This window comes from Orycteropus afer, unplaced genomic scaffold, assembly GCF_000298275.1.
Source record: "Orycteropus afer afer isolate SDZICR_OR568_19922 unplaced genomic scaffold, OryAfe1.0 scaffold00034, whole genome shotgun sequence".
Lineage (NCBI taxonomy): Eukaryota > Metazoa > Chordata > Mammalia > Tubulidentata > Orycteropodidae > Orycteropus > Orycteropus afer.
In genome coordinates, this window is record NW_006921621.1 from 4,342,210 (window position 1) to 4,367,620 (window position 25,411).

The 25,411-nt window shown below is 44.4% G+C and overlaps 1 protein-coding gene across 1 annotated transcript in view; it reads right to left on the minus strand.

Moving 5' to 3' along the window:
- TFAP2D (transcription factor AP-2 delta) overlaps window positions 1-16,479 on the minus strand; it is a 72,094-nt gene extending 55,615 nt beyond the window's left edge. The window contains exons 1-5 of the mRNA XM_007936153.2: window positions 16,441-16,479; window positions 14,950-15,447; window positions 11,488-11,548; window positions 573-738; window positions 285-403 (exon numbers count right to left, since the gene is read on the minus strand). Coding sequence (XP_007934344.1) covers window positions 285-403; window positions 573-738; window positions 11,488-11,548; window positions 14,950-15,447; window positions 16,441-16,479 — 883 coding nt within the window. The remainder of the gene's footprint in view (window positions 1-284; window positions 404-572; window positions 739-11,487; window positions 11,549-14,949; window positions 15,448-16,440) is intronic.
- Between the last annotated feature and the right edge of the window lie 8,932 nt (window positions 16,480-25,411).

A 25,411-nucleotide genomic window follows, 5' to 3' on the forward strand; every position in this document is an offset into this window, starting at 1 on the left:
AAGGAAGGTTGGGCAATCCTACTTCCATAGTGATACTGCCTCGGAAACCCAAGGAGGGGTCGCTATGAGTCGGGGCCAACTCAACGGCAAAGAACAACAACAACAACAAGCTTTATATTGTCTAGCTTAAGTATTATAATTAGGGTTAAATGGGAACTTTAGCAGTATCTGTTAACTGTCCTGCTTAATAGTATAGACAAAAATAAAATGGCACAGTCTCACAAACCTGAGCTTCAAAGAATTGCCAGCCCTTCATCATTACTTTGCAGAGCTGAAAGTCATACCTTCAACTAAGGAAGTGAGGAGGGTCACATTGGCAGCTTTCCGTCTTCCTGCTGGCAAGTTCAAGCCCAACCTATCCAGTTTCTCTCTCAGGCACCGGCCCCCATTCTTGGATTTTGCTCTGCCCAAAAACAAATAAAAACTAGACTTTGAAAGTTCACATTCTGAAGAAAATCATGAGAAGACTTGACCACATGAGGAATTCAACATAGGAGGGAAGACACAAGGGTTGAGGAATGTGTATCAGTACAGTTAGCAGACCCACAGTGCCAGAAAATAATTTGTCTTACCTTCTCAATATGCCTCCCAATAGTGAAGCATTGAGGCATTCAGGTGGTGAGAGGCGTCTCTTGACCTCAGCAATGGTCACCTTGTATTTGGAAGTAGAACTGAGAAGGGACAAACGACCAGGGACCGAGCAAAACAAATCTGTGGGGTTGACCACACAGGTCCCACCTTGGAAGGAAAAAGTATAAAATATTAGTGACAATGAGAGAAGATAAATGCATGAGACAGTTAATATCAAGTGTGACTCAGATTTGGGAACACATGAAAATGGTCATATTTATATATCCCTGGATCATCTTGGAAAAATATTCTGAAGATGATCCTTTCAAATAACACAGGGTTTTGTCTTTCATATATTACACAGAAAATGTTTGTGAGGGGACAAGTAGGATTTTAGAGAAAATTTTCATCCCATAGAATGTTAGCCTACCCAAAACCTCCCTCCAAAAGAAACTCAACCTGTTGCTGTGGAGTGAATTTAGACTCAGCAATCCTGAAGGATGGAATGGAACTGCCCTGTAGGGTTTCCAAGGCTGTTATTTTTACAGAAGCAAACTACCACATCTCTGTGGAGTGGCTGGTGGGTTCAAACTGCTGACCTTTCAGTTTGCAGCCAAGTGCTTAACCACTGAGCCATCAGGGCTCCTTCAGCAGGCTCGTCAGTGTTAAATTCTGCATCATCCACAGCCAGAAATACTTTAGTTAATTAAAACCCCCAAACTTCTCCCAGATAACCCCCAAAACGGTAAGTATTATGAATAGATACCTACACACACACACAATGGACAGATACTTCTTATCCAGTGTTTGCCATGGAGATAAAAATTATAAGGGCCCTTTATCAAAATGTTTGAGAATTGCCATCTCCTTTCCCTCAACCATCTATTAACTAAAGGCACCACAGTCACCTAATCAGTATCCAGACACCACTAAAAATCATCACCAGAAGTTTCTGGATGCTCAGCCGAGCAGTCTGGAAAACCTCTTGAGCTTTCATATTGTTCAGGAACAATGGAGTGTAGTCCCTAACCTCAGGTAGTTGATGACTGAAGTGAACATGATGATCTAAGGGTGATCATAGCTAGGAAAGGTGTCCTGCTGCCCAATTCCTCCCTCATTGCAAAAAGCTGAGCCAGTGTTTACACTGCTAACATGGTGGCCATGAAGCTCTGAGATCCAAGTCTACTTCACCAGGCATCAAGAAATCTGTGCACAGAGCTTTTGTGGGTCCAGCGGCAAGTTGAAATTCAAAGTGTGTGCTTATGATCAGACACATTTGATCTCATCAGTTAAGGGTGGTTTGAAGATTTACTTCCAGAAAAGTACGAAGTTCTATGAGGGAAAAGAGAAAATAAGCAGACCAGGGGAGACAAATGGGCAGTGAAGTGTTACCCAAAGCCTTTTTCCTTAAAGAGAGGTCTTCAAATGGCAGCATCAGCATTTCCTACGAACTTGTTAGAAATATAAGATTGATGGCCCAACCTAAGACCTTCAGAGTCAGAATCTGCCTTTTTAACAAGACCCTCAAGTGGTTTACGTGCACATTAAAGTTTGAGAAGCCCTGGTCTAGGACTCATGGCTAGCCTCTCTGGTAGCTCCTTCTTTCCTTTGCTAAGAAATTCAGATGGATGATATGTCAGTGGAAATGCTGCCATTCCTTTGAGTGTGTTTTCTAGACATATTGGCTAAGAAATCTGGGAAGATGTTTAGAGTGGCAAAGGGTTACTGGCCCTGGGCAGAGGCAACATGTTAACCTTTCCTCATTCTTAAAGTGTTTCTACCTTTGTATTATCTGGAATTCCATCTGGTGGGCTATGGTCATCCAAATTTCCCCTGAAAGTGCTGAAAACCAAGGTCTTTCTCCCTAAGCATTCTGAGGCTCATGATTGCCCCAACTTCCTGAAAACAGGAGAGAGAATAGTGCGAACATCCGAGCAATCACCTCTTTCTAGGCCAAAAGATGAGTCTTGAATACTATGGCCAAATTCCTGACCCTAGTGCCTGGAAACATGCCCTGACTTTGAATATGAGAGGTCATAATCTCAGTGGTCAGACTGAAATCCTTTTCTTGGCATCAAATTTGTAGCCATCATTATTACAGATGGACAAGCATGAAAATGCCTGCCTGAGGAGCTGGAAACACAAACTTGCCTGTGCTTCCCCAACTCGCATTCCCAGAGAGAATTTTAAACCAAAAAATTCAGTGAGCCCAGATCCATGTGCCTGAGACTACCATTTCACTTTTGCTGACGCTCTAAGTTTGTATCTATAGACGCAAAGCACACTAAAATAAATAAATAAATAGATAGGTAGATAGATAGATAAATAAATAAACTAGTAAGTGACTTCTTAGAACTTGAGATGAGGAGGAAAGCAAGCTAAGTATCAATGAACCTGAGTTTTAGAGTGATACTGTAGGATCACGACCCTGATTATTTTAGGTCTCTACAAGGTCATTTTGTAGCAAGGATATGCAACAAGAAAATCACATGTCTATAAATGAAAGTCACATACAACCCTCTCCTGAAAAGGGATCTTCAATACACTGTCTATGAGTTATAAGCAAATTTATATTCTTACATAAGCACATCCCCTCACCTTGCCCACTAGCAAGCACATAGTTGAGGACACTAGGAATCTTGCCCAATAGGTCTTAGGTTCCTTATGAGTGAAAGAAGAGATTACTTGAGTATGCATATTTATTTTTTCTGGCTGCTAAAGGACAGATGGCCCTGGATGGTACAAATGGTTAAGAACTCAGCTGCTAACAGAAGGGTTGATGGTTCATGTTGGAGGTTCAAGTTCACTCAAAGGCACCTCAGAAGAAAGACTTGTTGATCTTCTTCCGAAAAATCAGCCACTGAAAACTCTGTGGAGCACAGTTCTGCTCTAACACGTGTGGGGTTGACATGAGTTGGAAACGACTTGCCAACAACTGGTTTTGTTTTTAAAAGGAAGAGAAGGACAGAATTTTAGAACTTTCTAATATTTACTAATCTTCAATAGGTCAAGAACCTAATTTAGAGAGGTGAAGAAGAGTATTATTTTTGTAAAATAAGGAGTTGAATTGGTCTCGCCCCATTTCCTTTGGAAAACTACTTTTTGCTCCCTTTTGGCAAAGTGAACCCCATCTGCTAAAAGCCAGATGCTCCCAGGGAAGACACTGAGTCTGCTACCTGACCACTGGCAACTCCCTGGGACCTTGGCATCCAGGTTGGGCTTCTGGTTTGTGCTCAAATGGGCATTTAGTAAGTAAGTTACACAGGGTGCATATTAAAAGTATGCTTTATGCACACACAAATTGCCTGGAGGATTTATTTTGTATTCAGGATTAGCCATCAACTCCAGAGTCTTTTATTTTTTATGTCACAGCATCTTTAAAGGGAATTTCTGTTGCTTTGATACTTGGCATTGCTGCAGCCTTGGGGAACTCTCTCATCCTGGCTAAAGATTTTGCAACTTGTAGAGTATATAGCAACATGGGGGAACCTGATATCTTTCTTCCCAGTGGTTTATCTTTTTTTGGGGGGAAGTAGAATGGGTAATAGGTCAACATAATCAGAATTTTGCATTTGGAATGGAAAAAGTAGAACTTCTTTAAAGGGATCCAGACTACAAACAAAGGAACTCTGATGGCATGGTGGGTAAGGCATTTGGCTACTAACCAGAAGGTTGGAAGTTCAAGCCCACCAGCTGCTCCTCAGGAGGAAGCTGAGGCAATCTATTTCTGCAAAGATTTACAGCCTTGGAAATCCAATGGGAGTCATTGTGATTCAGAATCAACTACAAATGTCAATGATGAGATCTCAAAGAAAGAAAATTAGGAAATAGCCAACCACACCAAGCTGTTTACAATATTCACCCAGTGTTATTAGATGAAGTTCTTCATGGTTCTTGTGAGGCATTTCAGCACTTAATGAAATTGTGTGATGTTCATTATAGTCTCACCATTCCAGTTAGAGGTGTCTCTGATCACACAGCCAGGACTCTTAGAATTGCTTCAGTGTTTATCTGTTTCCCATTCTATGGGGGTCACTATCTTAAATGTGGACTTTGGAGATATTTCCAGTGATGCTGCAAAACCAGGTGAGTAACTATGGTGACGGGGAAAGAAATCAAAGACTATATCCTCAAGGTCACTTGTATAGCAGAGAAAAACTGGTTGTTCTCAAGGCAATCCTGACTTGCAGAGGACAGAGTAGAACTGCCCCTATAGGGTTTCCAAGGCTGTAATCTTTATGGAAGCAGACTGCCACATCTTTCTCCTGTGGAGTTGCTGGTGGGTTCCACATTTTGTTTTGCAGTCGGGCACTTAACTGCTGCACCACCAGGGCTCCTGTTATGTAAGGAATAACCCAAACCTTCTGCCATCAAGTTGCTTCGAACTCATAGTGACCCTATAGGACACAGTAAAACTGCTCCATGGGATTTCCAAAGTGGTAAATCTTTATGGAAGCAAACTGTCTCATCTTTGGGTTCCAACTGCTGACTTTTTGTTTAGAGCTGAATGCTTTAAACACTGCATCACTAGAGCTCCTTGTATAGGAGGTAGCTGTAATAAAAAAAATATTAATTTCTTGTAGATGCAGAAAGTAATCAGCCAAAGATTTACAGTGGCTGCGACAAATCTAGGCACAAATGCATTGATGCAGATCCTTCTCTTTTCAGACCTTGTTAGAGACCATGGGGGCAGAAGTAGCACGGGTTGAGATGCTCTCTTCTTGGTAGCTGGCAATGCCTGACTCTATGTCTGCAGACAGAGTGTGGCGTAGTGACGAGAGTTCAGGGCCACAAATAAGAATTTGATCCACCCATGCGCCGTTGAGCTAGTCACTTCACGCCTTTGGGCCTCAGTGTGTCGATCTGAAAAATGGGCATGCTCAGACTTGGTCTACATTTCCCCCAGCTTGTGGGGAAATGCAACTGGGAATGGTTGTACGTGTGCTCAACCACCTGAAAAAGGCCACCCAACCTTGCCATTGTGTTGAGCAACTACTACGTCGTCGCAGGGTGCAAGCAGCGGTGCAAGGCAAGACTCCCGGCTCTACATTTGCGCGGCAACCGTTTCGGAGAGCCCAGAGCGGACACTCGAGCGTGCCTTTCCTCCTCTCTTCTCTGGCAATTAGGGCAGAGGAAAAAGCCACGGTTGTCTCGGAGGAGCTGCCGCTCCCCCGACACCCCTAAAGCTGCCTCAGAGTCACGCGCCCAGTCTCCACACCTCCTCCCTTTAATAACATCCCGGGACCTAGTAGGAGGCCTGGCGTGCGCGCCAGGAGCGATCAATACTTCCTGGAGGGCTTCTGGGCGCTGGGCCTATGCGCGCAGTCTCTCCAAAGCAGCAGCGCCGCCCCACTTGCCGTGGCGTCGGTGTTGACATAATTAGACCAAATCTTGAGAGCAAAATAAATGTTCTGTTCGCCTTACAGCCAAACAGATGTTTACAATTCAAATGAAAGAAATACAAACGGCAGGGATTTTTTCTCCCCTTCTTCATCTCTAGTGATCGCTCATTTTTTCCTGACACATTAAAAATGTGTAAGCTATTACGAGAGTTTCCTGTCTCTGTTTGTTCTGCGGTTGCATTTTTGCGAGGTGAGCGCGTGAGATAGCAGGGTAGGATCATCTTGGGCTGCCTCGCCTCTGGCCTCCCATTCTTTTCAACCCCCTCCCCCACCGCCATCCTCTTTCCCCCGACGGCAGCAGATAGTGATTGCAACCAAACAGAAAAAGTGGTGGGAGCTTAATTGCAATCTGATGATGTGTCAGCAGTGAATTGCGCTGTTTGGGGGAGGATATACCATTTCAGGTATAACCGGATTACCAAGGCTGGATTACCAAGGCACTCCTCCCGGCGCAGATTCTAGGCAGAACAAAAGAAAAGGAAGTCCACATGCAGAAAATGGCTAGTTGAATGTGGAGGTCTGAGTGTGTAACGGTCGGGTGGGGTTAATCTCCATTCCCCAATACAGACAGTACGGTGGCCTTTATGATTTTCAAAGCAATGAACAAAATAGAAGGCAGTAGGCACGGAAAAGCAGCAACTAAATCCCATTGCCCTCCCCCAAAAAGATTTGCAACAAACCAAGCCTTTAGATCCTTTAGTACATGCCTTTTAGGCTTCATATACTGGAGACTGTCTAATCTGCAGCATCTTCACTTACAAACTAACGAGGCAGGCAAGCCTACACGTGTGTCTCTGGCTCTAGTTCACGCACAATGGATGTACTATAGAGAGGAGTTTTGCAGGAGCTCTGGTAGCATAGTGCCTAAGGCACTTGACTGCTCACCACACCAGAAGGCTGGCGGTTCAAACCCACCAGCCACTCCTCGGAAGGAAGGTTGGGCAATCCTACTTCCGTAGTGATACTGCCTCGGAAACCCAAGGAGGGGTCGCTATGAGTCGGGGCCGACTCGACGGCAAACAACAACAACAACAACAGAGAGAGACTCCTGGTAGTGCCTCTCTAATCCCCAGGCACTGACAAAGGAAGACGAACAAGGTTTCCCACCTCGACTCTTGCTCTTCCCAGGAACGACTAAAAGAGGAAAAGCTCGCTCTAACCTGGATTCCAAGGCCTTAGCAAAACCGGAATGAAGCCAAGGAAGACCATCCCAAGCAGCCACCCGGGCCGCAGAAAAAAAGGGCGGTCAGGTCCATCCACTCTGTTATTGGCCGACTTTGGACAACTGATGCTAAACTGCGTTCCGTAGAAACATTAAAATATATATATATATCAGATCTGACAATCTATGTACCGCAGCGTTAATGCCTCTGCCTTGGCGTGCCAGTCACCTCCAAGCGATCTGACAAACTCCACCTCTTTTAAAACGTGCAGAGTTCAGATCATATTAATTCTCCAAAAATGTTTTGATTCAAAGTAGTTTGTATTTTGTGTAGCCACGGGCAATCGGGAAAGCGCTTCTGCCTGCCTGTGGCCGGGTCCGCTCCCTCTCCGCGTGGCCCAGAGGCTATGGCGGTATTTAAGCTTCTGAAATTAGCCTGGGGCTGCAAGGCAGAGTGATCACAAAGCGAAACAAGGGCGCTTCCCCTCTTCACTTTTTTTTTCATTTTTTTTCTTCCGCTTTTTTTTTTTTTGAGTTTGTCATCCCGATTTCACAAAAAAAAAAAAAAAAAAAAAAGAAAAGACCAGGGCCAAATGTCACTTTCTACCCCAATATGAAAAGGCTGGATCTCATCCCACCTCTATCCTCTTCTGAAAGCCACAGCCCTCCGGACACAACTGAGCATCTACCCTTAAGATTTGAATTTGAATCCGTTCATTACGAACTTCATCACCGCCATCACCATCTTTATCAACATTGTTTTCATATTATTAGATACTCAGCTAGAAACGAAAGGGACTGGCGTCTGACAAAGGCGAAGGGGCCATAGGGAACCCCAGAAGATTCATAGGGAGAAGAAAAGTGGATTTTCCTTTCTTTCTTTTTTAATGATTAAAAACACAGACGACTCTTGTAAATAGGAGCCTCATTTCTTCAAGAGATGCCTTTTGAATCCCGGTATCTGAATATTCAACGAAGGCAAAGCTCCACTCTGTACGTACAACATTAATATGATCTCTGCAGAATTTGCTACTCAGAGATATTAACATATCAAAGCTGACGCCCGAGGCGAGAGAAGCTATCGATACGCGAGCACTGGGTAAAGTAAAGATTATTGGTTCTGATGGTTGGAGTGGCGGAGCTGCGGGCGAAATCGCGCACACTATTAACGGAGCGTGAGCGCGCGGAGAGCCGCGCCTCGGAAGCAGCCGCAAACATTTCATCTAGGTGGTAATTACCTCGCCGCTACCCCCACTTCCGCGCATTCTACTGCAATTCGGCCTCCTTGAAAGGCAAAAACACTGTAGTCAGGGAAATGACATTTTGTTCTTTGCAAGTAGACGTAGCCAAATTTAAAGAACGGACCTCTGACTCCCATACCCTACCCCACTGAAAACCAGTACCACCTCTCCGTAATGAACTCAAGTAGGACACTTAGGGGTCTTCAAGAAGAACGTTCCGAGGTCTCTAGAAGCGAAATAGTGTTTCCCACTCCCCATTGTAAATTCTGGAAATCATTAGAAATGTAAGCTACTAAGCTCAACGAAGGCAAAGGGAAAATGGCAAAAAGTTGTGCTTTATAAGAAACCGTGTCTCTTGTAGAGAGTCACCTGTAAAACATGGATTAGAGGAGAAACAGACCTTCCCATCTAAACTGTCCACAATTTGGGGTTGTATGAAGGATAGTGGCAAGGTAAAGCACTCGAGTTCCTGGCTCTCTTCAGATGTTTGATGAACAAAGGTGACCTGAGCTATTGATTTCATTGTCCACTACTGTGACCATAGAAATAAATTGCTTCAAAAAAGGGGGGATCCTGAGATGAGGGCTGAACTAACAGGGTACACGCCCCCCATTTTAATACAAAATTTCCTTGCAATCCTTGGTATCCATTTCTAAATTGTCATGAACACAGAGTTTACAGAATAAAACCACACACAAAAGCACTTACACCCTGTTCTCCAGGGCTCAAACACGTTAACTAGTCTTTCTCTTAGGCACGTAGAAACTGGAATAAACTCTGAGCAGATAATGTCCGAATTCCTTCTCTGTGGGTAAACTAGGGTCTAATGGAACAATACTGATATGAGCCCCAAGTTACACCCCGTTTCCCTTTCTCTTTAGAGCCATGCTGTTTTAGTAAAAGATCAATGTTTGGTTCAAAATAGCAGATTTGACTGTGCTTTTTAGGTGAAACGAATACGCACCACAATCTACAAGAACAATAAAACATTATCTAAGAAGGACCATTTCAGTGGCTCTGGTAGGGTGAGGTCGCAGCGCCCACCTTGTGGATATCAAAAGCATTGGCCTTTCTCAAGAAGTTGAACTAAACCTCTCTCCGGAAATTCTATTTATACCACACCGAAATCGCTGAATTCTAACTCCAGCCCTCGGCCTCGCGTAATTCTCACCCTCTGTCAGCTACTGTACAAACGGATGCAATCTGCAAACACTGGAGAAGGTGATCTTATAGCGAGTAGAGAATTGAAAGCAAAGACCGCAGTAGTGAGAGCCGGACCGTAGGAGCAGCGGGCTCAGGGCGCTAATTAGTGGCGCTGTCCTTCAGCACCACCAGAATCTTCTTGGTGCTCCCGGAAGTGCTGGGCCTCACCTTTTGTGTTATTGCCTTCACAGACCCGGATCACCAAGCCTCACCTGTCCTCTCTTTCACTGTGTATTTTTCTACTCTCCCCCCGACACACTGCATTAATTTTATTTCCATTCTCACCAGTTATGGGTCTATTTCATGTCCTTTCAATATGTATGGTATTGGCCTGGCAGAAAAGTTTGATATTGCTGCTGCCTTCTACCTTTAACCTTTGAAAAGAAATATTACCAGCCTTTTTTTTTTTTTTAAATAGCTATCAAATATCTGTGGGGAAAAACAACAGAATTGAAGAACTATTTTATATTTAGTGGAAGTCCAAATATCCACTATGACCCAGCCACTGCTGTCAAGTCAAACCCAACTCTTAGCAACCCTATAGGACAGAGGACAACTGCTCCATAGGGTTTCCAAGGCTGTAGATTTTTATGGAAGCAAATACCGTATCTTTATTCTCAGGAGTGGGTAATGGATTCAGTGCTTTAACCACTGAGCCATTTTTTAAAAAAACAAACTCACTGCTGTCAAGTTGGTTCCAACTCATAGCGACCCCTCTAGTGTTCCCTTTTCCACTATGACAGTAGCCACATTTTGAAAGAAAACACCTCTGTGTTTTTCTCATCAGTTCAAAAGGAATTTAATGTTGGACATCAGGATGTGAAATAAGCAGTTTAAATACAAAAGGTTCTATTACTTTCTACCAATACATTTGCCTATCTGGAATACTACTGGGCTCTTTCAAGAAGCATCAATAAAATTGGAGAGGGATGGAAGAACATTTATTTGGTGCCATCAGAAGTGAATCTATCTTCATTGGTTTGGTTACTAAAGACAACTGCAGCCCTGGAGCTGGAATTAGTCTTGGTGAATAGGCTGTATCTTATTAATTCATATGAAGTTAGGATAACAGCTGGTCCCCCTTGCCCTGTGTGCTCTTTGGGTTACTCAGACTGCTAGTTAAATAAGTTTCAGAGATTCTTAGTACAGTCAAGTAGGGAAGCAAGTGAAATCTGCACTGCCTTGAGGCCCTGAGTATGTCATAGTTCAAAATCCTTTGTCAGAGTGGAACATCTGAGATGCAGCCCCTTTCAGTGTCTGAGCCGAAATCAACAAGCTCTCTGCTCTTCTTTTGCCTTCCCCCCTTCCAATTCCATGGGTAACTCTGGATTCAGATGTTTTCCTCAACAGATGGGAAAAAGAAAGCTTTATCCAGTACAGTTAACACCACCTCCTCCTCCCACCCTCCTTAAAGAAAGAAATGTTCTGGACACTTAGAAAAATAAGGGCAGCAACAATATTGGCATTTCATTAGCCTGCCCTGAAACCTCGATGGATCCAGCCTTTCACAGAATCCTTCTAAGCCTCAAGCTAAAACCATCACCTTAAACACCCAGGCTGTGGCTGGCACATTTAGGGCTCAATGAGACCCGAAATTCTGCTCGAGGATGTGGTATTGGGGGAAGGGAGTGTGAGAAGTTTTTTTTTTTTTTTTTTCCCCTCCTCTAACTTTGATTCTGTCACAGCCTGTGAGAATGAGCACATATTTCCTATGATGAATCTTTTGGGCACAGGATGGGTTCAAGCCTATAGTGGTTTCTAAAAATGTGGTATCACTTGTGGCACAACAATGTCACTGACCAAGAGTTATTATTTTCTTAATCATCAGACATGAGATCTGATGTTTAAAAGCATCACTGGATCTTCAAAACTCAGCAACAGATGAGAGAAAAGACACATTGTTTCTTACCTCTTCTTATCACCCCACCTTGGCCATTGAGTACAAGCCCACACTGGGCTTCCACGGAGCCCTTAATAAGAGAAAAAAATAAAATAAAATCACTCATATGGATACTAACAGGTATGACTCCATGAATTAAGCCTTTGAATTGGTCTCATCCCTGAAACACATTTCAGAAGACATTTAAAAGCAATCGTTGAACAGGAAAAAGCTTGGCAAGAAACATGATTTTAAGGAAAAAATGGCAAGAAAAACCATAACCTAAAAGTTGGATAAATTTTAAGGTGTGCATTTTACAGCACCATGCAACATTACACTTCAAAGAGCCTGAGTGCCTTTCATCTTGGCTCAGAGAATGGAGAAGCCTTTGAGTCCCCATCAAGGCATATAGCATACAGGCAGACAATATATACTCAACACTTGTGGTGTGGAGCAAATTACACCTTGAGTGTCATATTCTGGGAATTTGGGCTTCTTGGGGGCTCCGATGAGCCATGTCATGCCTAGGATTCAAGATATCTTATGGGGATTCTGTTTCACCCTAGATGTAGGAACACCCAATAACGCTACCCAAAATGGGACTTCAGGGTCACTCACTGCAGCTTTTTAGGCTCTTAATGGATTGAAGAATGATTTAAGCTGGGAAGGAGGAAAAGATTTGCTTATTTTTTATTACAAACCTAAAAAATGTGCTTTTTCTCTCTCTTTTTTTTTTTTTTTTTGCCAAATGAAAATGTGTTAAAGGCTCATTTTCCTTTACAAACAAACGAGGTATTGGACATGAAAGAGGCCTTGAAGGGTGTTAACCTACCCAACAGCCCGTGAAGAGTTAAGTAAATGCGGAGAGAGTCGGTGCATAATAAAAACCCACTTTACAAAACAACCTTCACAACCCTGGCTCCCTTTTCGCCTCCCCATTTTCACCATATTGAGGCAGGCCTGTAAGACCCCCCTTTTCAACCTACTCACGAGCTCTTTCTTATTTTAAATGTTCTGCCTTAAAGTGATTATCAAATCAATATGAAAAAAAAAAAACCTTGGAGACTGAGCATAAATTAAAGCAGTGATGGGAAAAGGTGTGACAGTTTCCTTTGTTGGCCATAGCAAATCTTTTTAGGGGACTCAAAGATGGAACTGAAGCCACAAGACTGTTTGCATCTGTTAGGCAGACTTAGACCGCCCTCCAAACCATTGGACTTTCACTTAAAATTCTGTGCAGGGAAAAGTATATTTACATTTGTTGCATTTGAAATGAGGCATATGCTGATGAATGTTTTAAAAAGGAAGAAATAAAAGGAGAGAGACGGGTTTCTCCCACACATACCCTCCCCATTTTCCTTTTTAAAAGTAGCTATGACTTGTTCTCTTTCTTTTCCATTCTGCCAACTAAGTCTAGGAAGAGTGGAAGAAAATAACTTGCCTGATTTACAAATATATTTGTGTGTGTGTGTGTGTGTGTGTGTGTATATACCACACTCAAGCTCTTCCAGTATTTTGGGGTAGTCCCCTTAGTACAAGTATTACATGGAAAAAGACAGGTTAGGGATATAGAAAGGAGATAGGCTGGTGAAAAGGTTTCAGTATATCTGAAATGTAGTAGGTAAAGAGCCTCAAGCTCTTCAAGGTGGTGAAGCGCTTTCCCTCTCTGACGCACCGTTAAGATGTTTATTTTCTTAGAAGAAACGAATCTGGCTCTCTTCACTTAACAAACTTTTCCTTCTCATAAGTAAAACATGTTGTTTGCTTGGATGACATTGCATAAATGACCAGTTGAATGGCACTAAGTTGAAAATTGGATAAACTATGGTGTCCTTTTGCACGGGATTCGCTCTTTGTCTGGTGCTTGCAAATGTTCTAATCCCCTCTTTTGAAAAATGCCCGGCTTTGTGCCTAGCACAGAAAAAAAATTTGTACAGCTACAAAAAAATCAGCAGCAGACGCGCTATAAAAAGGAGTAAATAGGTTTTAGTTGAGCTAAGCACTGAATGGCAGATTCCCCCCCCCCCTCGAGACATAAGGGCATCCTTGAGAAAAATGTAAAAATGCCCTGAGCGTATAAAATTTTGTGAATATAAGTATAGAAAGTCAAGGTTTATGGAGCCAAATAATTTTTCTACTGTGTCGATCTTTCAGCTACGGTTCTTTGTTGGGATTCTAAGGGCTTTCACTTTAATTTTAAAATAATTACTTGTTCAGAAGTAAATGAGGGACAAAGATTTTCTGTGCGCAACAAGGGATCTCTTACGTCTCCAACTTGTGCTCTTTGAACATCTCTCCCTTGTCTTCAAGAGTGTGGCGAAAGCAGCCAGCTTTGTGTGGACCAAGAAAGCACAGACCCACTCAGAGAGCTGCACTTTCAGTCCAGAAAAGTTTGAATTCTCTGTGTTCTGGGTTCTTACTTGGAAATTTGTAGATTTATTTGTTTGAAATGTGTCTATGACAAAATGTTTGCGTAATTAATAGATTCTGTAGTTGGTAACGAATATACATAAATGCGCTGAGAAAGAAAGTAGGGGAAAATCATTGGAGTGAGTGAATTTCTCCACAGTATGAGTTTTCTTTTCTTTCTCCCTTCCTTCTTTTTTTTTTCCTCCCTTCCCTCTTTTCTCTCTTCTCTTTCTTCTTTCTCCCTCTTTATCTTTTCTTTCCTTCTTGTCTTTCTTTTCTCACTCGCCTCTTTTTAACGAGTTGCAAATTGTGTTTAAGGTAATGCTTGGAGAGGAAAAACAATGTGCTGAATTATCCAACTAAGTGTTGAATTTGGAAGAATGTCAAGTGGAGAAAAATAGGCACAGTCCCATACCCTGAAGTGTATTGTACAGTTTCTTTCACTGGGATTACTTTTTGAGGCTTTCCTTTTGATCCTTTACAGAGCAATTCAGTACATTTGTGAAACTTTTGCTAGAGCTCCAGTTTCCTACAATTTCCTGACCCGACTTTCCCAAGAACAAACCAGACCCCAATTCATACTAAGATCCTCGTAAATTCAGTCTGGGAAACATGTCTTGGAACACGCTGGTAGACCCATGAAAACGCCGAACTGAGGGCGCGATTGGTCGTCAACTCATCCGGTCTTAACTCTGAGTCCAGTTGGCTCAACCCCAGCCTCCTTGACCTCCCCACTCTAACCCCTCAGGGACAGAAATGTGGATTCACAAAAGACTCTGTGCAGACAGACCGAAGGTGGGGGCCACAGCTAGCTGGACTCTGGACTCCCGCGCGTCCAGGTGAAATGCTTGGATCCAATGAGAGGAACAGAATGGGCTCACGCCTCCTCTAATTGTTTTGATAACTTTCCGTAAGTGAGTGTATGTGTGTATGTGTGTGTGTGTAAGGGTGTATGAGAGAGAGAGAGAGCGCTAGCGAGCGAGCGAGCGAGAGAGTTTACAGTCAGAGCTTTAATGGAGAGGGAGGGGGAGGGCGAAGGCGAAGGGGGGAGGGCGCGGACAAATTCGCTGCGTGCTTATTTACCTGCAAGTCGTCTGCTCCGGCGGCGGCCAGCCCCAGGCTGGGCCCTGGCAGGAGTCTTTGATCTGGGTGCATTCCATACTGTGAGCCATGGCTCATAAGGGATAGGTCGTGGCGGCGGTAGGCATCGAGGCAGCCCAGCTCTCGCCTCTGCTCGTCCAGGCAGGACGACTTGAGCGCCCGCGCATTGTGCAGGTTAATAAAGTCGGTGGGCTCCCCATGGTGGATCTGCTGGTAATACTGTTGCGAATGGTGGAGCGAGTTCAGAGAGTAGGCGTCGGGGGTGACGGCCGGGTGGCTGTGCTGAAACTCGTAATGGAAGGACTGGTGGTGGAGCGGGGTGTACTGATGGTTAGTGGAGAAGTAGGGGGACGCAAACTCGGTGCCGGTGGTGGAGTAAGTTAAAGGAGAGGAGGAGGAATAGGCGACAGTGGAATTGGCTACGGACTCCAGACAGCCAAGCTGCATCAAACGGTAGCTGTTTGATCCGTCGTGACGTATCTGCAAGGAAGAGGGGGAAAAGGGAGAGCAGAAAAACTTGAGGTTTGTCATTTTGCAACCAAGGCGCCACTCTCCCAGAGCCAGTAGCTTTCCCTGACTCTCTCCAACAAGCACTAGCGCGCAGGGTTCGGGCCGAGCAGCAGCCGGGGCGCAGCTCCTTTGCCAGAGAGCCTTTTCAAGCAGGCGAACTGGGGGTGGGCGGCCGCGTCCTCACAGTCGAGAGAGGGAAAAAAATCCCCTACCCTATATAGGTGCGGGTGACACCACACACACACACACACACACACAGCCCCTGCCCAACTTGCGCAAGGAGCTGGGCGTCGGTAGGTAGGTTTGCAACTGACTCGGGGGCCGCTGAGTGCAGAATCAGAGCGTTCACACTCACCTGTCGCCCGCCCGCGCCTCTCAACTAGTCACCAGATCCCCACACCGAGATCCTGCGACTGTCCGCGCCGAGATGTTCGGCTGGAGCTGGTCAAAAATCACTGTCCATATATATGCATAATTCTAGTCTGTATAAATCGCTCAACTTGCTCATTTCCTTAGCCACTTAGGGAAGGGAAACCGACCCCCCTTTTTCTGCTTCCCCTTTCTTGAATAAGCTCGTTCCAAAGGGGGTGCGTTGTTCCCCACCCCCCTTGTCCACCTACCGCCCCCCATCAATCCTTTTACTTTGCCTTTCTCAGTATCTTTTTCGCCCGTCGTTATCTCTTTCTCCTCACCTCCTCCTCCCTTTCTTTATTATTAGGATTATGATTTCCCCCCTCATTATGGCAAATGTTTCTTAACGTGGCAGAGTTGCCCTTCCTGGCGACAGATGTCATAACGAACTTTCTCCCCTTTCCTTCCTTAACTTCCCCGAAAGCCCGATTATAATTAAACGTAACGGTCCAATATAGATTAGAGACAGGGGAAGCTGCCACCGCCGCCGCCACCGCCGCCGCCACACACACGCGCGCTCAGAAAAAAAAAAAAAAAAAAAAGTAATAATACCTCGGCATCGTGGACTAGTCCCGGAAAGGTAGTTGACATGTTGGGTTTCTCCGAAAGCTTACGATGCAATTTCCCCCTCCAAAAAAAGAATCGGGAAAAAAATCCAAACTTCTTGTATTTTCCAATTTTTTTTTTAAGAAAAAAAAAATGTTCTATAGTTAGAGATCTAAATTGTAATGGCTTTGCCTGGATCAGTTAGCTCCTTGCCTCGTACCCACTTAAAAACCTGTAGGAACAAAATTTTCCCTCTGCACAAAAGCAGCTCCCTGGAACAGATTTTGTACTTGCTGAGTATTTCTTTGGCTGATGTCGTAGGTCCCTTGGTAATATAGAAGTTTTGAAAATTAAGCATCAGCACTGAGAACTGGGAGGACAATAGGCAGAAGAGATTTATCCCAGGAGACAAGGAATAAATATTGTATCTTCGCCTAATAAGGAACTGGAGGTTCTTTCAACATTTTTATCCATTTTTTCCAACCTTTATCATGCTTTTCTATACCGACTGAGGTGGGGACTCATCTCTGCGGAGAGCATTTGCACACATTTTATTGTGAAGATAGAGATCTAGCTCCGATACGTGTATATTAGAGATAGAAATATATATTAATTAAAGCTTCCTTTTTCATGGGTAAGTGTTCATTCCTATTGGTCCCACTCCCTGGATGCTGAAAGCTGCTTTTTCCAATAAGCACCTAAACCAGTTTCGCCCAGAATGGGGTGTCTGCCTTTGCCCAAGTGGAAACAATGTTGCTGTTTCCATATTTACATTGAATCTGGGTTCTTTCTCCCTTTTTGAAAAGAAACACCGGGTGGTGGCTTACAATTTTCTGCAGCTTTTGAAGTAAATAACTGTGATGGACAGTCTTAAGTTTCCATCATAAAGAAATAGTGTAACTGGAAATATATTTAAAAGAGAGAGAGAGAGAGAGAGAATAAAGACGTGTGACAAGATTCTGGATTTAGGTAGAACGTCTTCCACTCCCCAACCCAAAGCATTTTCCCCTCTTTTGTGTTTTCCTTCCTCCCTTTTGGAAACAATGCTGGATGGAGGATGTGTGTGTAGATCATTTTGCAGTGACTGCAGGTATGTGAGCACCATTACCTCCCAGATAACCCTTCAATGCTTGGAAGTTATGTTTTACAAGGACAGGGCAAGAAGGAGGCAGCACACACCCATTCCTCTTCTGTGGGTTTCACCACTTTCAAACAGTTTTTGAGTTTTACTTCGTTCAAAATTTGGCTTCCCCCACTGAGTCGTCTAGCGTCTGGAGGGGGTGGCTGTGGCTATATGCCTGCAATACTGAGGCTCTGGAAGGTCCATTCACCAACCTTGCTTATCTCAGAAGAACTGATTGGCCTCACAGACTCATCTCAGAGATAGAAGGGGCAGTCCAATCTTAATTGTCATTTCATTTGGTTTGCTTTTAAGTGTTTAAACTGGGAAGGTGTCTTCATAATAAGCCCCAGGCAAACAGGGATGTGGCTTTCTTTTCTTTTCTTTTCTTTTCTTTTTTTTTTTAGGTCAGGGTTTGGGAGGGTTTATTAGGATCGGCTAGTTCAGGCTAAGTGGGACTGTCACTCAGCCTTCTTTGCTTTATACAAATGGACAAAGGCACATGACAAGAATTGCAATGCATTGTCTGAAATGGAGATCTGTGATGCTCCAGCCCCACACAGAGGTCAGCAGCCAACACTTGCTTCCTCTTTCAAGGTGTACTAGCCTGCCACCTCCCACAACATCTTGAAATTCCATATTTTGGTCTAATGAAGTCAGAAGACTGAGAGGTCAATGAGGATGAAACAGGAAAATGGCCAACTTGATCTTTAAGAAGAAGGGGTAAGACAAGTTCTCTTGGCATTGAGGGGTTGAATCCCAAAAGCCCTGCAGCAAATTCTTTGCCAGGTTTAAGCAGGGCTTCCATATAGAGGAAATAAATAAGCATGCATGGTTACTCCATGCCCTTACCCCAGAATCATCTGTTCCTGTGTAGGTCCAAACCTACCCCAGGAAAAGAAACCTACCCCTACACAAGAACCCTCAGGTTATCTTGGGCAAGGCCAGATGCCCTTTTCCTTGTACGTGATTGTGCCCCAGTAAATCTGAACACATATGGCAAAGTATAGCCCCTTCTGAGACAACCCAACCACAATATTGTCAGATACATCTTCACTGAAGATGATGAGACCTTCTCTCCCCAGCATAGGTCCAGGCAGCAGACAAAAAGACCTTCCCTTGGAACAAACTGGAAGCTCAGGATTACTGGCAACTGCTCTGCTTGCTGTGTTGGCTGGTCCTGGGAAAGGGCTACCCTCTGCCCCTGCATTTGGAAGATGTAGCCTTGCGATACTCTCAGTAATGAGCTCTGGCCTGGAGGTGAATCTATTCCAAGTAATGACCAGTCTCTTGGCCAGTCTGGATACTTCAGGACATCACGGAAGAACTGGCAACTGCACCTGCCCATCCCACCCCACTTCCTCTCACCACCCCACTTTTCTGGGTGTCTTTTAGCCATTGGGACAAAGGTAGTCCAGGGATTGATTTACTGTACTTCTTGAACTCCTGTGAACATAGTGGAAAGTAAAGATGATGGAGGAGAAAAACTTGTATCTGTATGTTGAAGAGTGAAGTGTCATGATAAGTGTGTCTCCCTTAGAGGTCAACCTTGCCAAGACATCTTGTCTCCTTCACCCCCTCCCCATGTCCCAGCTTCCACTCCAGCGTCTGAACTGAAGGGAGACTCCATTTGGCCAACTGCTCCCTCCCTCTTCTCAACTTAAATAAAAAAAGCTGTTTCTCTCTGAAAGAAAAGTTGGGGGAAATCATCCGCGCCATATGCACATACTGGTCAGCGCTCCCTTCCATCTGCTCTGGGGTTGCTCAACGCGCCCCTTTTCTAAAGAAAGGCACCGAGGCAGGTGTGTGGGGTGTTTGGTGTTCTTGTGTGTGTGTGTATGTGTGTGTGCTATGTGCGTGAGGGTTTTGTTTCTGTTAGACAGCCCTCCCCTCCTTCTCTATCCAATTAATAGTCTTGGGCAATTAATAATTGCCATCCTGCTTGACTCGAAGGCTGTGCTTTGCAGCAAAGTTAATTCCTCTTTTTCTATTTTGCCCCTTTGCTTGAGAGCGATTGGCCACACATTCTCCAGCGGGTGGCTACTTGAATTAACTGGCCTGGAGTGTTGGAGATGCGGTGACAATCGCCCAAGGGTGGGGGACAGAGGAGGTTCTTCCTCCTGGACCTTGGTGCACAGCACAGTCTGAACTGACATCCGGCCCAAACTGGCTCTTCTGAGAGCTCACCAGTGTACAAAGGAAAAACCGACAGCCCAGCACCAGAGAATCTGGGAAAAGGTTTAGCCTTGCACCAAATGCTTCTGTTCGTCATGTTGGGTCCACGCTCCACACTTCAGGAGAGGCTGTCCTACCACAGTCGCTTTGGGACTCTGCAGGGACATCTTTATCCATATCATTATTATTTTGGTTAGGCTCCAGAACAGGAAAGGAGTTTCTGAGGGTTGCAGTTCCTTTCCTGAGCTTCTAGGCCAGTCCTATCCAAATCATCCCAGTTTTCATCCAATCCCAGACATCTCCACTGAAAGGGTCTGCCACCCTCTGTGTGTCTGAAGTTGGTAGACAATTAACAGCCAACACATGGCTCCCCCTAGCTTTATGAAATATGTATTTCTTCTGTTCTTTTAGCTACTCAAGGTTTCCCCTGCTTCTCCAAATTGATTTTGTTTTCTTGTTGCCTTAATATATATCTTCCACAAACATCTTCCTCTATATATGCTAAATGAAGTGGAAGAGTTAATGGTGCCATTTTTTTGGGGGGGGCAACGTCAACCCAAAATATTTCCTTGCACATATTCATACACATGAATCAACTAGGATATCTTTCTCGCTTGCTTCCATCCTTCTTCCATTGTTTCTTCCCTCTTTCCTTTAAGATGGAGAATGAGATTGCATCCAATAAACTCATGCCTTGATCTAGCATATGCGTACACTGTCTGAGTGAAATTTAGTGTGTTCTGCTCCCATGGTGCATGCAGCTCCCTAACTCCAACTTAACTCTGAATGTTAGGAGACAATTTCCATGGTCACAAAGACCCTGGGTTTTAAAGGGAACTTGTATGAGAGAACAGTGGAGCACTGAAGATCCAATATAGCAGGTGGAGAAATGATCTTTGCACAAAGAAAAGCAAAAGGTGAAGGACTGAGTATTTCCACCCCATTCCCCTTACCACTTCCAGCATCTCCCCTTTTGCTCCTTATTTTGGATAAAGAGTAAATATGTCTTTAGAGGACCCAGAACAAGCCAAGGACCTCTTTATCCTCTACAGTGGTGTTCTTGTTCCACCTGCCCTCAGGCCTGTTTCCTTTCAAAACTTTTTGACCCCTTTGCACATTCCACCTTCTTAGCACCACCACCTAGGTTACAGTTTCAAAAGGCCTTCAGTGCTAGGTTTCCTGGAGTCAGTTGAAGAGGGAGCTCTCAGGGTCATCTCCAAGAGGGAGTGAGCTTCACAGTAATTCAGGATTTTCATGAATCAGAAAGGTCTTTTGGTTTAAGGATCCATTGTCATGTGATTCTCTTGACCTCTCCCAGTTACTACTGGGCAAAATTCCGGGTGATCAGAAGGCTAACTAACACGTTGGGGTCCATAGCACTGTATCCAAACCCCTGGTCCATTCATTTTTCCTCAATAGGCAAGATGAAGACTGAAGAGCCCTCCAAGTCTCAGGCAAAATCTTGGCAGGAGATAGGACTCTAAAACTTGACCAAGTTACATGGACCAGGATATCTGGAAAGAAAAGGCAGGGCAGCCTGGGTATTCAGGCCCAGAGAGAGGAGGACAGAGATGGCAAAAATGAATTGCTTGCTGTTCTTACTGACCTGAACTTTGCAGCACTCTAGGTCTGAGTTAGAGCTCCCCAATCCCACCCTACTTCCCTTTCCAGTTACATCTTGCTAACTCCTTTACCTCCTCTAGGCGTTCTATTCCCCTATCCCCAATCCATCTACCACAGCAGAAAGGCCACTTTGAGAAAAAACATTACCTAAATTTAAACGAGGAAATTTAAAATATCCTCAGTGACTAGAGGATTCCTCTCCCCATCCTCCAAGAACTCTGGAATATTTAGGGGAAATTAACATTACCGACAGACTCTCCACTCATTTCACTTTAAGAACTGACATTGATTTTAAAAACTTTTCTTTCTATATATATATATTTTTTAAACCTCCTTCTGCATGACCCTGCCCCGCCTTCTGGGCTGTTTGTCAAAAGCCTAACGCGGATCTGTATTCTGCTTTAGCCTCGCAGCCGACAGGCAACACGGATTCCATAATCGTACAGAGAAAATGCATTTGCAAGCAATTAAAAAGCCTTACGAACGTATTAGTCGAAAATTAAATGGAAGAACTCTCTCCTCTGAAGTCTTCTCTTTGATAACAGTGAAACTTGGAGCTGAGGCCCTCATCTAAGTAGCAGACTCTTCGCTATTTTGCAACAGCTGCCAAGTTGGGTCCAGGCAGGGCGCCGACTCGCCCTCCCTCTAGGCGCAGCCCGGGGCTCCAACTCTTTCCCGCCAGCCCTGCTCTGTCAGGGGGTGCTCACCTCCAAGGAACAAGGCGAGGCCTTCCGGCTAGTGGAACTCATTTAGGTAGGAAGTCAGCTTTTTGTGTAGGAAGTCAGGGCTTTGCTCTCCTTCGGGAAATGTACCCTTTTTAGACAAGAAATGCTTGAGAAGCTGCGCTCTACCTTCTCTTGCCATTCCGTTGTTGAACCTTCTATACACTAGGGGGTTTGTAAATTCCATCTGCTTGCCTTCCGGATGTTCAGGGACCAGTAGTTTTACCAAGCGCTTGTGCAAATATTGACTTACTTTATCTTCAGAATACTACTCTCCTCCACAACTCAGGTAAGGAGGACACATATAATTATCACCCTTATTTTATAGAGGACCGTTCAACAGCAACAAAATACTGGCGAAGCCAAAATTTATTGAGCACGTAGTATACGTTCTGAGTACATCAGAAGCATTCTATCAGTCAATAGTTACAACCCCCTATGAGTTGTATGAATTCCCTTTGCACAGAGGAGGGAGCTGAAGCATGGGACTTTGCTCAAAACTGCCCCCTCTCCCAGGAGATAGGGGAGCCGGGAAAGCGAGAATCAAAGAGATAATGAGTGGTCCCCAAGGCCATATGTGCTTGAACTCATGGATTTTTATCTCAAGTCCAAAGTTTTTTTTTTTTTTTTTCAATTTTCTCCATCCATCCCCCCCCCCCCCCATCTCCTGGACTTTGCTGCACCTAAACTCTTCCAGACACTTTTATTCTATTTCTCTATTCCTTTCTAGCACCCAAAACAAAAACAAAAACAAAAACCACCCATGGCCCAGGTTTCTTTTGCTGCAGGGGCTGTTTGATCTGAGAACTTTGCGGAGATGGTTATCTGGACTCTCTCGGGTGCAAATCCAGTCTTCCGGCTCTTGCCTGTTTCTTTCTCTGACGCTGGACTAGGGCACAAGTTCTTCTGTCTGCTCCACTAAAGCACCGACCTCCAACTTTGTCCTTGGGAGTCAGCGGCTCCGACCCGGCATGGATCCTCTGAGGCTGGGGTACTCATCTGGAGCCATGGCAAATTGTACCCAATAGTGCTTCTTGCATCCTCTCCTCATTTGGGTGGCAGCTGCGGCTTTGTGGATCCAACGCTGGGCTTCTGGACGCTCTGGTCACTGAGGATTGAGAATTGAGCGGTAACGCTGAGCGCTGGCTCTGGAGCCACAGTGCCTGACCTCAGTCCAGATTCTACTTTTGAGCTGTTATCTTGGGCAAGTTATGCATCGTTTTCTTACCTGTAAAATGGGACAAGTGATGAAACCTCCTCTGGCTTTTCTGAGGGTTAGGTGAATATGTACTGTATCATTGAGATCAGCTTGGGTAGTATGAAGCCCTTAATAGATTTTGGTTATTATTATTAAGGAGGAGGAGGGTTTTTAAGGAGGGTAGAGAAGGGAGGAAGCTCTGGTGGCATAGTGCCTAAGGCATTCGACTACTAACAAGAAGGCTGGTGGTTCAAACCCATCAGCCACTTCTTGGAAGGAAGGTTGGTTACTTCTGTATATCACCTCAGAAACCCAAGGAGGGGTCCCTATGAGTTGAAATCGACTACACAGCAGTGAGTTTGGGTTTTTTTTTTTTTTTTTTTTAGAAGGGAGATACTAATAGGCATCTTTTATTCTTTAGGTCTTTTAACATCCTTTGATAGAGGGCACCAAAGAAAATTCGGCTGCCAAGACTTCAGCCATTAGATTCTACTCTCTGCCTGATCAGAGAAGGACGCTGAGATGTAAGGCCACACAGCTAAGCTAACACCAAGATTTGGACTTGAATTCAGATGCTGAGGCCCACTTGACCCAAAGCCTCTCAGTCAGGCTCTAGGGAATAGACAGCTCAGTACTGTTGCCCCTCACCCTCCGTGCTTTTTCTTTGAAGAATAATTAACATTTCTACTTGATATTTTAAAATTTAAAACATTTCTCCTCTTCTCTCTCTCTTCCTGCCCCTTCCTTTTACCTTCTAATTTTGCCCTCAACTTGTCCTTCATTCCCATCCTCACTTAACTGATTCCTGTGCCTTCTTGGGGTTCTGTTCTGACTCTGTGTCCTCCTTCTCATCTCTAAACTGTTTCTCTCATATTTGCCACAATATTCTGGGGGTCTTCTTGGTGACATGGAGGAGGGGTGCTTCTCCATCTGCAGTCTGGTCGCCCTAGTACATATTTCCTCTCCTACCTTCTAAACAACTCCTATAAATGTCTCTGGTTGCTGACCCCAAGCTCCTGCCACACCTCCCTCCCAGTAGCCTTGGGGGGTTTCAAAGCAAACAAGGCCTCCAGTTACTTTTATTCACCCCCCCCCGCAGTAGAAAAACTCTATCTACTTCTTCCATCAATTACCCAGCAGCCTCTCAGAGGCCCCATTTATTTTACTGTTGACCTTTCCTTCCTTATGTACTGGAACAATGCCTTATTATTTTATTTATCTTAATCTCTGGTGCAATTGCCCTTTTATTCTTTAACTTTTCTGTGCTAGTGTTTGCCTTTACACTTTCTTGACTTCATTATGTAATCTTGCCGAATCTCCACGCTCTGTGCATGCTGCTTAGACCTCACGTCTGTCTTTTACTTACCCTTGAATAGTTTTGTTTTGAAACTTCCTGGCCCATTCACATTTTTCTTATTCCTTTGTCTTCTATTACTCTGCTGCCCAGAATGCCCATTGTCCCAAAATTTGTACCAGTTCTGTTTTTCAAAATATCTTCCCAAACAGGACATTTCATTTAAAAAATAATTTCCCATCTTGGACCTGAAACTTTTGGTGACCTGTGATAATGCCCCTTGCTATCATGTCAGTTCCAATTGTATCTTAAGCATTAGACTCAATGTGTGGACATTAAACTCTTGCCAAGATGAAGTCTCTCTTCTGATTTCCCTTTGAGCAAGTGGAGAACGATGAAGGTTGCACTGGCTCTATAATTTATTTCCTCTGTGACTTTAGATAAGTCACTTGACAGTTATGCTCTCTCTTCCAGTCTGAAGGTATTGTTGTTAGGTGTCGTTGAGTAGTTTCCGACTCACAGTGACCCCATGCACAGCAGAAAACAACACTGCCCAATTCTGCGCCAGATCCATGATCCCTGCTATACTTGAGCCCATCATTGCAGCCACCTTGTCAATCCATCTCGTTGAAGGCCTCCCCCTCTTTCGTCAATCCTCCACCATACCAAGCATGATATCCTTCTCCAAGGAATGGTCCCTTCTGAAAACATGACCAAAATAGGTGAGACAGAGTCTGGCCATTCTCGCTGCCAAGGAGCATTTTGGGTGCACTTCCTCCAGGACAGATCTGTTAGTTCTTTTAACAGTCCATGGTACTTTCAGCATTCTTCGCCAGCACCACAAC